The sequence below is a fragment of the Cyprinus carpio genome, chromosome B2, assembly GCF_018340385.1.
Source record: "Cyprinus carpio isolate SPL01 chromosome B2, ASM1834038v1, whole genome shotgun sequence".
NCBI classification, from domain to species: Eukaryota; Metazoa; Chordata; class Actinopteri; order Cypriniformes; family Cyprinidae; genus Cyprinus; species Cyprinus carpio.
Genome location: NC_056598.1, coordinates 15,062,674 through 15,080,350, shown reverse-complemented (window position 1 = coordinate 15,080,350; position 17,677 = coordinate 15,062,674). Strand labels below are relative to the sequence as shown.

General features: G+C 35.4%; 1 protein-coding gene across 2 annotated transcripts in view; it reads right to left on the bottom strand.

The window, feature by feature from the left end:
• LOC109087492 (phospholipase D1-like) overlaps positions 1-17,677 on the bottom strand; it is a 31,410-nt gene that overhangs the window by 13,645 nt on the left and 88 nt on the right. Inside the window, exons 1-11 of one of the 2 annotated variants that reach the window (XM_042718268.1) lie at positions 13,427-13,591; positions 7,498-7,677; positions 6,955-7,124; positions 6,736-6,878; positions 5,444-5,555; positions 4,117-4,182; positions 3,662-3,720; positions 3,044-3,136; positions 2,502-2,654; positions 1,663-1,812; positions 1,496-1,579 (exon numbers count right to left, since the gene is read on the bottom strand). In XM_042718268.1, coding sequence (XP_042574202.1) covers positions 1,496-1,579; positions 1,663-1,812; positions 2,502-2,654; positions 3,044-3,136; positions 3,662-3,720; positions 4,117-4,182; positions 5,444-5,555; positions 6,736-6,878; positions 6,955-7,124; positions 7,498-7,594 — 1,127 coding nt within the window. In that variant the 5' untranslated portion in view covers positions 7,595-7,677; positions 13,427-13,591. Of the gene's footprint in view, positions 1-1,495; positions 1,580-1,662; positions 1,813-2,501; positions 2,655-3,043; positions 3,137-3,661; positions 3,721-4,116; positions 4,183-5,443; positions 5,556-6,735; positions 6,879-6,954; positions 7,125-7,497; positions 7,678-13,426; positions 13,592-17,677 lie in introns of those variants that run through there. The other variant, XM_042718269.1, reaches the window with a different exon arrangement.

Here is a 17,677-nt window from a genome sequence, read left to right as displayed (position 1 = left end):
AGGTAGGTTGCAGTTTTGTAAAATGATGGCACTGGAGACTAAAGGGTTCTGATGGTTTCACACCTAATTCTTCACCTTAATTCTAAACTCTTTCACAGTTAATGTGTCTTTTCTTCTCCACCTGTTTTTTCTGGCCATGCTGACCAAATGAGCATTTTGCTGTCATGCCTTATCTTTGCAAATTCTTATATTGCATCCTTCTAATGGGGATTAAATAATTTTTGACTTTCAGTCTGAGTTAAATCTCTTTTTTGGCTCATTTTATCAGTAAAGGAAAACCTGCTTAATAATTATGCGCACCTGAATATAAGGAGTGTATCACTTCCAGCCTTCATGAACAATTATATATCACTTATAAATGATTAAATACAAAATTAATAGTAGTTATTAAGATTGATGTGATTTGGAATTGGTAAAATGTGCTTGGGAAAAAAAAATAAGAATATTAACTTGCCTAATAATTATGCACGCACTGTATTGCCCTCATTTGTAAGTCACTTCGGATAAAAGCATCTGCTAAATGATTAAATGTAAGTAAATAAATGGTTAAAAAATGAATTAATAAAACAATTTCATTAATAAAAGTGAAATAATATTTTATAAGAATATTCCATCTATATTATCTGCTGTTTAAGTTTCAACCAGTGGGCATGAAGTCTAGGAAAAGAATTCAAATCTGACATTTTGATAGGTTTTCATGTGGGTTTACATCAAATGAATGTTTGATATTTCATATTCTTCATGTACAACCACATCAAAAATATATTAATGTATGTAGCGATTTCTCATATAACCACCCACTCCCTCACACACTGAGGATCTATTTGGGGGAGATAAGGAGTTATAACTGTCTCAACACCTGTGAAGTGAGAGAACATACAGCTCTCACTCTGAGCCCCTGATCCACTGCCACACATTCTGCATGAGTGCATGTAATGTCTACCGCATTACCAAACAACGAGAAACGAACACAAAAGAACATTTCATATCAGATTAAAGAGTACATTTTTCATTTAAAGAAGACCATAATCAATCCAGCCTTGCTTTAAGTTGATGTTTGACAGATACGTGTGGCTCTTTCTTGTACTGCCAGTAGGTTGTTGTGCACCCCCACTTCAAACCAAACGAAAACTTACCCGCTATACAATACCATTTTAAACTTTTACAAAGAACAGAGTACTTAAAACTAGTTAGTAGTTAAAATAATTTTTTTCTTTTCTTTTGGCCATGTTTTGTCTAACTTAAATGATGTCATGTCATCTCTGCTTTCTCTTTTCACAGCTGATATACATGCATGCACTATTTATAGGTTGATTTCCCAGAAAAATCTAAACACTGTGACACTGTGGAGCTATCAAAACATTGCTCTGTTTGTAGAAGCAATCTGTCCAGCCTGTGAAGGCAACATTGGCTCAAGCTATAGTGTGAGCTGGGCTGAGACCGTCTGTCTGCCTGAACATGTTTTCTTGTTTGAGGTTAAACAGTGAGCACATACCACCAGTCTGTGATGAAGATCTCCTCTTTGGCCTCCTCCAGAGCATTTGCGACATCCTCCATGTAGGTTTTGCCATTCACATACCTGAACATTCATTTTTTTAGTTGTCAGATATTACAGAGTAGAAGATCTCTTAGATTAAACAACACCACCACCATTAAATATACCATTTAGAGGGTATGTTCTCCTCCTCTCTGGCGAATGATCCAAAGCGATGGGTCCTTAAAAAGGCCTTGCCATGTTTCCGGACAAAGCTTTCAATGGCCTGACCCCACCACCGTGCGTGTCTATAACTAGTGAATTTCAGCACTAGTTTCCTGCACAAGACATAAAAAGAGACATTATAAGTGACAATACGCTCAAAGGAATAGCTTACTGAAAATTTAAATCATCTGAAAATGTATTCACCCTCAGGCCATCCAAGATGTAGAGTTTGTTTGTACATCAGAAGAGATACTGAGAAATGCAGCATTATATATCACTTGATCATCAATGGATCCTTTGCAGTGAATGGGTGCCGAATGAGAGTTCGAACAACTGATAAAGCCACCTCTATGACTGACAAGTATTCTAGTCCAACAATTAAAGTCTTGGGAAGCACAAAGCTTGTAACAAACCAATTCCCTTGTAAACAGTGATTGATTTGTGTAGATTTCTCCCCTGATTCAATCAAGATGACTTTTTCACTGTAGAAATCAATATTATGGAGGGAGGATGCGTATATTAGATGGACACAAAGGTTTGACATGCCATAATGATTTTTTTTTCTTCTTACAAACATGCAGCTTTTCACTTCACAAGAGTGAGTCATGTGGATTATTGTGATGTTTTTATTCAGCTATTAGATTCACATTCTGACAGCACCCATTCACTGCAAAGGATATATTGGTGAGAAAAAGTGGTGTAATTTTTCCAAATCTGTTCCAAAGAAGAAACTGATCTACATCTTGTCAGGTTTCAGCTATTTTTAATTTTTTTGGTGACCAATATATTTAAGCGAACACACCTGGACAAGTTCTCTATCCTCAGTCCGTGCTTGGTGTCTGTGTTTTTGGAGTCCATTTTAATAGTGAACTCATTGTCCACCAGCAGGACAAATGAAATTGCACCTGTGTCTGGCTTCATGTACAGCAGAAAAGAGTCCTTCACAATAAGCCACCTAAACAAAGAGCACAAAAGACTTCATGATTAGACTCCATCACAACCATGAGGTCAAAGTGTGCTTTTCTAAAGCGTTATTATACAGACAGCAGTGAAAGGCAGTGATACGGTGTCGGTTTAATCAGAGAATGAAAGTAGCACGGTATCAGTGGAGCAGAGATAAACAGCTCGCTAGACTCAAAGAGACTGTATGGTGTGTGGGTGTGTGTTTGTGAGACTGTCCATTCGATCTGAACTGTGCATTTTCACAGATAACACTGCTTTAAAGAGTCAAATGTTAAAGCTAAAAAGTGAAGAGCACAGCGTCACTGCATGAACGCATTTAATCTGCTTTTGTGGTTTACTTGAGGAATTGTGCAATAGATTTTGTGTTTTATGAACAATTACCTCTTGGACCAGCGGTAGCAGACTTCATTGTGGCCACAGCAGTTCATGCCTGGGATACGGTGACCTCCTGACCTTTTATAAACAATGCCTTCTCTGAAAGATACAGGTTTGTATGAGCAAAAGTGAATCTCATGAAGCAGATTAAAACACGTCTTATGTCAGATAAGAAATTAGATAACAGATTATATGTTGCGTAAAATTTAGCTCATTTTAGGGTCATGACATTTATTCCATCATAACATTTTCATGACAAACACATCCCCTCCCAAATTTCCATGACCTTTAGGGTATTTATACATTATGGGAGTATTTGTCATACTGCCATAACACTGAATTCAAACAAAACTACATCACGGTACATTTTTAATGATATATAGTACAACATTCAGTATTATGTATTGTTATATAATACAAAATTCTAAAAAAAAAAAAATATCCAGACACATTATGGTAATAATGAGAATTTATGCTTACTTTTTTTGCTTGATTGACATTACTACCACAGTGCAAATATAAATAAATAAATAAATATATATAAATTTATAAACCCTGAATAAATAAAGTTAGAAATATTACACTTAAAAATAAACAAATAATACAAATGGAGTGTGTCCTTACAAGCCCTTGGGGCCCAAGTCCTGAATGAAGGACAACTGGCTCACATCAATAAACTCCATCTGTAAAGAGAAACAATTCTGCTTAAAACCAGTGAGACAGAGACGCAGCTTCAATTAAAAGAAGTTACACTAAATCCTCAGCTATACTGACCCCTGCAGAGGAAGAGAGAGAAGGAAAGAAGGAATGTGAGGGAGAAAGAGAGAGAGAATTACAGATGCCCTTGATTAAAGCTGCTTGAATAGCACTGAGCTGAGAGAGAGAGAGAGAGAGAGAAAGAGAGAGAGAGAGAGAGAGAGAGAGAGAGAGAGAGAGAGAGAGAGAGAGAGATGCACATTAACACGCTCAGGACACATCGTCTCCATCTGTAATATTGATCCTCAGACGGCTGCTTCATCAAGGATAACTCAACGGAAGCTCGATCAGGGCCTGAACTCTATAATCAAGAGTGAGCTTACGGTTGCGTAGTATTTTCGGTACATTGCCATCCTCAGCAGCTTGTTTAGGTAGTCTTCCAGTTGTTTCTGAAAAAGAAAAATCCGTTTGTTAGTTGGTTTAAAAAAAATTATTCTGTGGCACTGGTTCTGTTCCATGATAGATAACAGTAAAACTCAGAAAGTAAAAATGCCATTCAAAGTATTGCTAAATTTATTTTTGGTGATGACATTTAAACCATTCCATAGAAATCAGTATGATTTCAATGTCATTTTCATTAAATTTCATGTCATTAAAATTGTTTTAAATGCTGAAAGGTTGCAGTTAACACTGAAAAAAAAAAAAAAAAAAAAGATGTTCTTCCTCAGTATTTGTGTGTTGTTTTCCAGTACAGATATCATTACATTCTTAAATCAATACAGATTAACTAGACATGCAAAATGACTTATTTTCTGAGAAATGCACCAAAATTAAGTGTGTTTTTGATTAAAACAGAAAAAACAAAACAAATCTTTCTGTCATGTTTTCTATTTGAACCCACTGGCAGACCTTTGTTATTGTTTTAAGCATAAAATTACTTAAAACAAAAACAAAACAAAAAAATGAGGAAGATTTTTTATTTTTTTTTTTTGCAGTGAAGCCAGGTTTTGTTTTTCAGTTTAATTAAATGTTATTTTGCTATCTAGCTAACAATGTTAGTTATATTGTAATCCAATGTTTTCATTACATGTATCATAATGATGAATACTTCTGCTATAAAGAATCTAACTTTACTATTATTTTACTTATGCAAGTGAACTTTAAATATCTAATCAATATTACATAACATAGAAATATAGCATTACATAATGTTCCTCAAATATCATTAAGGAAAGTTATTATTAAGAATATACAATATTTTCTGAGACACTAAAATATGAATTATGAAAGTGATGTTTGCCTATTAGACCTAATGTATTGACTGAAAGGAAGAGCTGTATGCCAATCAGCTGATTAATTATTCATTCGTTTTCTAAAGATATAGAAAACTACCAGGAAATATACTTCTGAATGTCAGGCCATTGAAAAAGTAGTCAATCGATATTAAGCTCTATTCAATTTTATCAGCAGATCATGTGATGTTCTCATGTGACTCACACTAGTGATACGACAAGCAGTGTGCTGTTACTACATACACACTCAGAGACCACTGAATCATGTCAGTGACGTTGTGTGGGAGAGACCTGCCCACAGACTCACAAGCCTGGCCTTGGGGCGATCAAGATCACGTCATGCTCAACAGTGTATGTGATCACTTTCTGTCATGTGATCCAGGGCTAGTACTGCAGTAAGCATGTTGAAGTGACTCACTCTCCGACTAGACACTTGCTCCTCTCGGGCCAACTCATCTCCACCTCCCCGAGGCAGTGGAGGCATTTGCCTCACCTCGCTCTTCTTTATGCTCTTTCTTCTCTCTGTGTGGCTGAAAGAAAGACAAAGATATCACGGTCTGAGACAGAAAAAAAAAAAAGAAGAGTTTGTGGAGAAAATGAATAGCCGTGAAATCTGAGAAGAGAACAAAAAAAAGAGTGGGGAAGAGAAGAGAGAATGGGGGAAAACAGAGAAAAGAAAAAGATTGAAACAGAGGACAAAAACTGGAAAAAGGAGTGTAGAGGAAGGGAGAATTATTATAGCTTCTTCAAGAATGAGTAACTGATCCTCTACACCTGGTATTTAAATCCGTCTAGGGCCATTGAACCACAAGCGGTCAGCTGAGACACATTAGCTCTTACAGCAAGCAGTGACATGCATCTGTAACGCATCTCCTGTGACTACTTGTGAAGAGAAGTGAACTTCAGACAGCACTTGAAAGACACAGTGAGAAGAGAATGCTACTCAAAGGGATTTTCCAAATGAAAGTACTGCAAGCAACTGAATTCTTTCAGCAAGGACTTTACCAGAAAAAATATGAGAAAGTACTTTTGCAATTTATAATCATGAGATCCTGAGTGTCAAATTCTCAGAATTAAACTTAAAATAGGAGGCAATTTATCTGAGATACCTGGGATTTAATCATTTTTAATGAATTAAACTAGAAACTTTTGATTTATTTTTAGATGTCATATTAAAGGTGCAACCTGCAATGTTTGACCCAGAACTGAGTTTTCAACCCATTTCTTCAAAATACTATTGGTCAAACAGGCAATCACACAGATAAAACAAGCATTTTTTTTTTTTTTGGAGAAACAAAAATGTGACCTTAGCATGCTTCCTAAATATCTGCAAACACATTATTGTATTTTTATGATAGTACAGTCGAAAAAATTTCATACAGCACCTTTAACAATCAGTAAACATGCTGAAATAAATATAAAGACACAAAAAGATTGTATCTGATGCAAAACCATATACAAAAATCAAACTTTTCTATTTTAAATCATTCATTTATTGTAAAACTGAATCCCTGAAAATGCTGAATTTTCAGCATCACTGCTCCAGTCTTGAGTAGTACAGTATGTAGTATTTACACTACAAATGTGACGCGGTTTCCAAGTGGTTTGTGTGAACATACTATAATATATTTTGTATTTAGTGCCATGATCAACTCCATACCAGGTGTAAAGCATCACTGGTTAAGTTTATCTGTAGGGCAGGGGTCTGACCTTCGGGTGGGCAGCGGGATCCTCATAAGGGTCTTGTATCGTAGAAGCTCTCTGTGCAGCTCCATGAAGTGCTTCTCTTTTCTCTTGACTATCCAGGTGAAGTTCCCATGTTTGAGCTCTATCTTAAACACTGCTGGCATTGCCTGTGAAAAAATGGGGTGATGTGAGATCTGTGACATCTTTCTACTACTGCTTTTAACTAGCATGTGCTTCACAGACCTTGGACACGCTCCTGTGTTTGGACATGTTGAAGCGGCCCGGAGCGCTGGTGAAGCGTTCCACATCAAGGATCTTGGCAGTGATAGGGGCAGCAGTCAGATAAACCTCCGCTTCGGTCTCTTTAAAACCAACTGTCCTGTACACGGCAGAGAATGGGATACGGGATGCTCCTGTAAGAAAAGACAGGGCGGACTGAGGAGTGCCTGCGGCGAAGGTGAGCTCTACAGTGTGTGCTGAATGCTTGTTTGTGACATGCTGCATCATGTTATGCAGTTGTCCTCACATCACTCATTTTAACACACACTACTGGCAGAATAAATCCTGTTCCTCAAGTCAAACTTGTATTCAGTCACTTTGAAATTAGAGAGTCTCCTTAGTGCTTTATATGATACAGATTGTTTCAAAGCAGCTTCACAGTAATAAACAGGAAAATACAGAATCAACGACACAAACTTCATCAAAAATGAGACAAGCACCTGTAAAAACACAAAACTACTAAAACATATGAATGTTTAGGATCTGAAGTTATTAATAATCACTTACCTGAGGGGTTGAACTCACAGTCCACCTCTTCAGGTTCATCCTCAGCATCTGAGAAGCCAAGGTCCCTGGTGTCCAGGTTCTCCACCGTGTCACTCATGTCTGCTTTTATCAGATTGAGTTACTTCTTATGGGCTCAGCGAAGCATATTTAGCACTCTTCAGCCTGACGTTCCAGCATTGCCTGTTTGAACACACAAACACACACAGAGTCAATATCCTTAAGCAATGGTTCTCAACTACTCCAGTATGAAAAAAACAACAATACTAATCACACCCAAATTAAAATGTAATTAAATAAACGATTACAATTTGACATAATTAGAAGAGCAAACTAAATCTGTTTAGCAACTTTAAAAAAAAAAAAGAAAGGAGAAATGTTTTAGCTCAGATTCATCTGTGACTCGGGAGAAGGTTGTGTGACATGCACTCATGCTTGATAATCATGAATATTATATACTGGTTCACTAGCAATGAGGATGAAGTTGGATTGTGCCAACAACAAGTGGCTGCCAAGAGCATAAAATATTGAAATTCAATTTTGTATGATAAACAAGTCTAGTGCTGTGTTGTGCCACCACTTCATGTCCAATTTAAATTCTGAGTCCTACAGCAAAACCAGCTCTAATCTAATTAACTTTGATTAGCTGGTAAAGTCACCAATATGTCTTTTTCATATTCTTTTTCATTCAGAAATGAATGTGTGCCATCATGTTTGTATTGTACTTGGAACATTTGTGCAGCATCATAAATCAAATATCCTTTAGTTTTAGAAAGCTTTGTAATTACATTATATTGCACTACATATACATACACGTGCGCACACACACACACACACACATATATATATATATATATATATATATATATATATATATATCCGCGCCTCTTAAATAAATGCTGTTCTTTTAAACTTTCTATTTATAAAGGAATCTTGACCAAAAAATATCAGTTTCCAAAAAATTTTAAGCAGCACATTTTTTATCGATATTGAAAAAATAATCAATATTTCTTGAGCACCAAATCAAGGATCATGTGACACTTAAGACTGGAGTAATGGCTGCTATAAATCCATCACAGGAATAAATTTTAAAATAAATCAGCTATTTTAAATCATAATAACATTTTACAATTTTATTGCTTTTACTGTATTTTTGATCAAATAAATGCAACCTTGGTGAGCATAACAAACATCAAAAATGAACAAATCAGCAGTGTATTATTATCAACTAGCCAAACCTTGACTCCTTAGTCTGCTCATTTCTATTTAAAACATGTTCTATTTCAGTCAGGCCAAAAGTCAAAGGTCAAATGTCTTCTCCTGTGGAGCATGGAATCCCTCCAATCAATATTAAACTAATAATAAACACTAGATCGCATCAGTGTCATTCCCTCACACAAAAAAAGCTATTAAAGAAAAGATCACATCCTGTTTTCATTGATATCTCTGGGAGCAAATCCAAGAAAACTCCCTAAACCCCAAAGCAGCACCAGAATCACACTGAGAATTGCTTTCACAGAAATCCAAAATCCAAAAAGCTGTTCAATGTTCATGCCTTCACTATCCCTCTAAAAATTAATTTGTCAGTTAGTGGCATGATCGAAAGGATAAATATAAAGTTAAATGACAGGTCTGGGGACCCATCTGAAACTAGAAATACCGGTAGGCCATAAAAAGGGAGATGAGATGACGCCACAACAGAGAAATCATATAAGCCACTGAAGCCCTTAAAAATATTGTAAAAATAATCACCAGTGCAGTTAATAATGCATGTGCAGCAGAATGGAAAAGTGCTTTAATGGCTTGATAATCACAGATGTAGGTTTTACGTCTAAAGTGAAAGTTTCACACAGTATGTGGAAGAAACAATACAATGCAACAGAATATAAAGTACAACGAAAAAAAAAAAAAGAATGACAGTGGAAGAGGTTATAGAAAAAGTCACCAACTGTTACCAACACAACACAATTCACACTGCCACAAGTTCAGTAAAACTAAATGTGACCACCAACTCTATTCTCAAGCCTTTCACACACCATAAAGCCGACATTTGTGCTGTTAAAACAAAAAATGTCATTATTAGAGCAAATAAGAAAAAACACACAGGGCTGCTTTCTCTCATAAAGAGTCTAGTTGCTTTTCTTTAGACTGCAGTCATTTTGCTGCCAAGTACATGTTCGCTCTATAACTACCCCACAAAACCTTCTATTAAACATAATGGAACACTTTCTCCTCCCATTGGCTGGTTGCGGTGGGCTGCAATGTAGGCTGTTCTATTCAGTCTGATCGCTTAATGACCATTTAAAATATGTGAATGAGGAATAATGTGTGCTAGAGAGAAGCGGAAACGTTTTAACTTCCCAACCCATCTTACATAAGATAAGTCTAACGGTGAGGTGTGGCTCTTTGGCAACTCTATAATCTGATCTCGATATGACATCACCTTTTCCAGTCCAGCTACCTTTGGAAGCTTCTGCTTAACTCCGAGAAACAAACTTAGTCCGTAGGAGATTGAAAGTCATTAAATCTTTCACAAACAAAAAGGCTGGTATGTTTCAAAACATCTCACAATGTTTATATAGAAGATACTTTTCATTGTTCACCAGAGATATCAATCTGGACATTCTTTTTTCTCAAAGTCTACAGGAAATTGGAATTCTTTCCTTGCTTAATGTTCCTGGTCTTCAGATCACTGCATACTGTTCAAAAGAGGAAATATAATGAATTCCCTTTTTCACTGACATCACTTGGCCACTCGGGTAATAGAGAGTCAAAGACAGAAAGGGGGTTTTGAACATCAAAACAATAATAATTTAACACAGTTTTAAATCTTTTTTAATCTTTGCCACTACCTTTAAAATCACAAGGTTTTACCCATTTGCACGCAAGAATTTTTTAATCATTTTAAATATAATACAATTTAGTGTGATTACTTTTTTACATATTTTAATAAGCACAGATCAGATTAAGATTTGTTGTTTTTAATTTTTACAAAAATATATCTGTTATGCTGAATGATTATAGAACATTATATTACCCATATATATATATATATATATATTTTTATATATATATTATTTGAAACATGCTTTTAGTTTTATCCATATAAAATCTTTTGTAAATTGAATGTCTGTCTAACTAATCTCTTTCCATTTTGGCAGTGAACTCCAGTTCTCTATTCTAAATCTAGTCGATTCAATTGCAGCCCTATATCACTCTGAAATACAGAGAACGGTAATAAAATAGGTTGGCTTTACTTCATTGTCTATGGCGGCCGTGTTTACTGTAAATATACAGGCCAGTCTAGCTAGCTGGTAGTGTAAAAAGAAGTGCTGGTAGAGAAGTTCCTAATGGAGGGACTCATTTATTCTCTCTGTGTGGGTGAACATTTATGACAGTGGTATCTCATGCATGACTCCCACCTGTGCACTGACCTTTAGAGCCAGCTTTAAAGAGGTGCACAGGTCAAAGGGAGGCAGTGAATCAGACACGTCAACTATCACACCGTTGGCACAATATTGCATTTTTATGATTCTTGCCCAACCACTACAATCTCAGAATGGACCATTCCTGAGTAAGGGTGCATGTACAGTATTTACTGTTTACTGATATATACTTGTGACTTTACAGACAATGCTCTGCTCTGTGTGCTGTGCTTCACACAAAGAAAAAGACTAGGATAATTCCTCATACTGTATACTGTAAGTGATTATTTAGGAACCAAACTAAACCCAAAACATACGCATTTCAGTTTCACAAACAAACAATCATGCTAAGCTCTCATTTAAAACTATGGGAACTACCATTTACTTCTCCACAGGGAATATTTTGCCTTCTGGCTTCTTTAGTTACATTTGACTGGATGAGAACAAAACTTGAACTGAATTAAACTGGATGAAGGCACTGCTGTCTTCTGTAGAGCTGCTTTACAGCAGAGTTGTATCTTGCAACAACAACACTGGTATTGACCTCAACACTGAACTGAATAACGACTTCTACCTTTTGTAGAACTGCTTATAGCTGATTGATTATCTTCACACTGCTATTGATCTGAACTAAACAAACACTGAGCGGACATTAGCTACAGTAAATGACGACACTATTGTTTTTTACAGCTGCTTTACAGCAGTCTCCACAGCTTTAATTTCCATAATTGACTCTGCTGTATCTCTGTGAAGATTCACAATTCTTATTGTATAAAGCACCATATAAAGATGACTTGACTTCAGTTTGTCCACCAATATGCAACAATATGCAATACATTTGTCCAGAAGCAGTCTCAGAGATGTGTTTGAACTGAAGCACATTAAAACAAGACAAAAGTCAAAACAAAACAGGAAAAACATATGAACTTTTAGACTTACTGGTTCTCTGCGCCTCGTAATAAACAAATCTTGATGTAAATGATCCAAAGTAGGACAGGCTGTGCAGTGAACTGTAGAAAATAACTGCAGAACCGCAAGACCTTTAAGAGCTGTGTCTTTTAGACAAGCCAAGATAATATAAATGAATAAATACTTTCAACATGTGCTCCTCTTGATGCCATTTTCAGAATCTTTGTCTTTATTGCCAGGATTTTTTTTTTTTTTTTTTTGACAAAACAAAAATAATAAATTACTTGAGAAGTATTATTATGTATAGATGATAAGATTTTTATTAGAAAATAATACAAAATACTGATTAAAAAGTTACTTTTTGCAGTGTACTAATTTCCTTCCTTCTGAACAAACCCGTTCAACATCAGTTCTACTTTGCGTACTAAACTACAGCAATACACATAATGAGGGGGAAAGAAAAGTTGGTGAGAATGCTGTGGATGGGATATCAGCTGTTGTTTCCTGCCAACAAGTTCCTGCCTATTGTAATTTGTCATGGAGACAAGGCTCAATGCCTTTGGGAGAACAAAAAAAAAAAATATTATGCAACCATGTGCCTGTGGCACAGACACTTGAATCACTTGTGTGTGCTGGGGAACACATGCAACTGAAGAACTGTGGGAATTTTTTGCATTGTCGTTTTAAGACATGAAGCCGTGTGGATGAAACTACTGCAAACTCACTCTAAACATTATCGTAGGTTCATGTTAGTATCATAAACAGAGGACTTAGTAAGGCAGCCACCAAAAAAAGTAATCCATTCATCTTTAATATTAAGATGGGTTTTGTAGATGTCTGGGAAAGACAGTCTCCATGTAAGTTTTGAAAACTCTTTGCCAACCTGTTGTGAAGTTTAGCAGGACTGTTGCTCCTCTTGAAAAAGCATGATTTTCATTAAGATTGTTAGAGCAAACGCACTTTGCACCAATTTATGACAGGATGCTGTTCATCAAACAAAACAGCACTACACTTGTTCTATCATGTGCCGTCTGTCCTCGAGGTGTGTTAGTGAAAGCATGAAATTCCCAGCATCTCAGGGTCAGAAAACTCTTGTGCTCTGATTAATGAATGACGCAGTTAAAGTGTAAGAGATAAGCAAACAACATAGAGGGCCATTTAAAACGCAAGCTAGTGAATACACAATTAGCCAAAGCTGAGAAAGTGTCAGAATAAAGGGTGTACTACATTATTGTTTATTGCAAATTGAGTTCAAATGTAATTTATTCAGTTGTAGTGTACTGTACTCCCGCACCTTGTGTACAGCTGAAAAAACAAGAGAGGGATTTTGGAGCCTGAGCAAAATCAAGTTGACTTTCCTCTCTTGTGCACTGGTCACACGTTCCAGCACGGATACAAAAGCCTCTTACACTGGGGTGAGACAGGAGCCAAGACATATCGGCACCAGAAAGACTTTCACATTTCAGTTACACACAGACACACACATCCATCCAACTGTTGCTAGAAATGTCCAAGTGTTCACTCTCTTTAACTCTGCAAGCTGAGATACAAGTTTGGAACAGAGCAAGAGACAACAAACAGCACAAAGTTTTACTGACCTGCCTTGGTAGACGTGATTCCCACATGATAAATCAGCTGTTTGACTCCCACAATAATGAAAGACTAATTCATAGTTTTGCAGCGTTAAAAGAGTCCCTCTCCCTTTCTGACTCCAAACAGACTAAATAAGAGGGCAGTGGAGAGATCAGTCGTAGGCCAATGTGTTTGAAGGGGGCGGGGCCTTCTCTGGGTTCTAAAGTGTCAGTCACAGTTGCTCAACCAATCAAGTGCAGCAAGTCACAACATGCTCCTCCTCTCCTCAGCTGTTATATGCATTTAGATTGACTGATATCTCCCCATGGGATAGAAGCAGCACAAGTTAGATGTTTACAATGGGTCAGTTGTTTCTCCCAGATATCAATGATATTAAACAAAGACCAAATAGAGACTTTTGTTTAAATATCTTGCTTAGGTTTTTCTTTTGAGAATATACAGTAATATCATATATATGTCTCTTCTAGAGTTCTAGAAGAGAGCTCAACAACGTCTGCACTGTGCTCAGGCTTGCCAAAACACAAAATAAAAAAATTTGAGCAGTCTGGAAAATGGATAGATGCATTTATATATATATATATATATATATATTTATATATATATATATATATATATATATATATATATATACAGTACAGGTCAAAAGTTTGGGAAACATTACTATTTTTAATGTTTTTGAAAGAAGTTTCTTCTGCTCATCAAGCCTGCATTTATTTGATCAAAAATACAGAAAAAAAAAAATATATGTGATATATTATTACAATTTTAAAATAATTGTTTTTAAATGTATTATACTTTAAATTATCATTTATTTCTGTGATGCAAAGCTGATTTTTTAGGATCATTATCACATGATCCTTTAGAAATCATTCTAATATGATGATTCATTATCAAAGTTGGAAACAGTTCTGCTGCTTAATATTTTTTCAGAACATGTGATACTTTTTTTTAGGATACTTTGATGAATAAAAAGTAAAAAAAAAGAAGCTATGTTTTTAAAATATAAATATTTTGTAATAACAATATACACTACTGGTCAGTAATTTGGGGTCAGTAATTTTTTTTTCTTTCTTTTTTTTAAATAAAATCAATACTTTTATTCAGCAAGGATGTGTTAAATTGATAAAAAGTGATAGTAAAGAAAATATATTATTAGAATATATATTATTAGAATTTTTTTTTTATTTTGAATAAAATTCAGTTCTTTCTAACCTTTTATTCATAAAATATATTAAACAGCAGAACTGTTTCCAACACTCATAATAAATCAGAATATTAGAATGATTTCTAAAAATGATCATGTGATAGACTGGATGTTACATGTGACACTGAAGGCTGGAGTAATGATGCTGAAAATTCAGCTTTGCATAAATAAATTTTTTTGAAGTATATTCAAATAGAAAACTATTATTTTAAGGTTGTAATAATATTTCACAATATTACTGTTTTTTGATCAAATAAATGTAGCCTTGATGAGCAGAAGAGACTTCTTTCAAAAACATTAAAAAGCATTAAAAATAGTAATGTTTCCAAACTTTTGACCTGTACTATATATATATATATATATATATATACTATATCGATATATATATATATATATATATATATATATATATATATATACACACACTTCCATTCAACAGTTTGGGGTCTGTATGATTTTTTAAAATGTTTTTCAAAATCAAAATACAGTTGCAATAATATGACAATTAAAAATAACTGTTATAATAAAACGTATACTTCCGGTCCTTGATTCTGATTGGTTGAGTCATGTTCAAAGCTGTTGTAAATTACACTACAAACACACACCTTTGTTTACTTCTGTGTGTTGCTCGGCAGCCACTTTGTTGGAACCACAACTGTTTCTGAGGAACTACATTGTTTGGTGGAAGAATGATGTTTTTATATATATCATTAAACTTTATTTTGCTCTGTTTTATTCTGTGAAACCTTACTACATGAAATAAACCATTTTGTGAAGCCGTGGTTTTACAATGAATTTATAACAGCTAAGTGGGATTGTTAGGCACGATGCAAAGCCCCAAAAAAACTTCTTGGGGCTTATTGCTTTATTTTTAGCATCATTACTCCAATCTTCAGTGTCACATGATCCTTCATAAATCATGCTAAAATGCTGGTTTGATGCTCAAGAAATATTTATTATTATTATTATTATTATTATCAAGGAATGTTGAAAACAGTTGTGCTGCTTAATAGTTTTGTGGAAACCATGGAACAGGATTTTTCGATGTTCAAATTTTGATGTTCTTTTTTAGAACTAGAAATTTTTAGTCACTTGATCAATGTAAAAGTATTTATTTAATATATATATTATATTTAATATGTTATTATACACAACAATAATTTTGTTAATATAAAACAATATTTTAAAAAAAGACATTAAATATTAGACAACCAGTATTTTTACAGTAACAGCTGTGTAAAGTACTGTTTATAATATCTCATGCTAGAGCTCTGACATTGCTGCAGCTGCAGGATGCTAAAATGACAAGCAACATCTCCAAGATTCTGAGGTGGAAATGTCAAAGCAACTTATCTCCAGGCTGCTCAGCAGTCAGGGCCATAGTTTACCCTTGGAGCAGTTTTTGTTCTGCTCTTCAAACAAACTTCAAGCACTTTCCTGAAGCCCTTCCTCTCCAACAATCCATCTATTTTCCATGGTGAGGAGAGTTCCAATCCACTGTGTCTAAATGGATTAATCACTGAAGAACAAGAGCAAGACGCCATGTCCCAGCGTATCTGACACTTTGTGGCCAACAACAAAGACAGAGGAGAAGATATACTTCTGAGCACCATAAATCATTTATATTTTCAATTTTCCGCCTTGTCTGACGCAGGACTTCTGGTCTATGGAGTCTGGTAATAATTACCACGGCAGGGTGTGCCAGAGCGGCATTACCTTTGCTCAAATGGCAGTCATTGCCATTTATCACAGCCACAAGCAAACATTCTCTGTCTCTCTCACACACACACAACACAATATCAGCTCAACCGCAGAGCCTCAAGCACATGGGGAAAAGTAAGGTAAGAAATAAACAGAGAGACAGTGCAATGTAAGAAAACAGAGATTAACAGAAATGTGACAAGAGTTTAATGGCTTTTCAATGGCAGCTAGTTTTCATTTCTGTCACATCGACCCATATGCTAGTAACCACACACAATGATAACTCTTAAATGTATTGTTCACCCAAAATGAAAGTTCTGTCACCATTAACTCACCATCAAGGTGTTCCAAACCTGTAGGAGTTTATTTCTTCTGTTGAGCACAAAAAAAGTTATTTTGAATTATGTTGTAACCAAACAGTTGGCAGTAGCCATTGACTTTCATATGACAAAAAAAACATACTATGGAAGTCATTGGCTCAACAGTTTGGTGACTAACAGTGTTCAGAATATACTGCATTCTTGAGAATACAGGTTTGGAGCGAGTGGAGGCTGAGTAAATGGTGACAGATTTTCATTACTAGGGGGTTAAAATTTGTGATGATGTTTTGAAATGTAAAAATGTTTAAAATAGATCATTTTGAAAAATAGTTGACCGAGAATTTTAAAACATTATGGTATAGTTTTAAAGCTACAACATGTAGTTTTGATGCTATAATAGACATGACGTACATGCAACAGGAATTATAATGCATCGTATTTTTACTGAACCTTGAAGGGTCAGAACAGTATTACATATAGCGCTCTTGCCCTCTAGTGGACAGTATTAGAAAAAAAAATTCTCTGCCCCTTTGAAACTTCATTTTTTGCTAACCACGTTGATGTGTGTGGATACAGCAAGCAATTAGCTAAAAGACAGGATGTTTGCTATCTCAGTCATTAATGCACCTCAAATCCCTTCTAAAGGGCAACAGATAAAACCACCAAATATAGCTACCAATTTGGATCTACACTTCCTCTCAAGCCTCTCAGTGCCCTGTGCTATAAAGATTGTATGTTGATTGGGATCACTTGATCACTGGGTGAAATATTACTGCAAATGGCACAGCTGTTGGTATGTAGCTACTGAAATGGGGAAGAAAACAAATATAATGGAGACTTTGACCAGAGGCCACTGAAACACCGTCACCTTAAACTAACAACAACACACTGGTTTGAATCACGCGTTAAAACACTCAGTTAAACATTACATAAACAAATGCACAAAATGTAACACTGAATACCTTGCATCTTTTATTAGAAAGAAGAGAGGGTAATGCTGAGTTACTCAGACACTATAAGAGAGAGAGAAA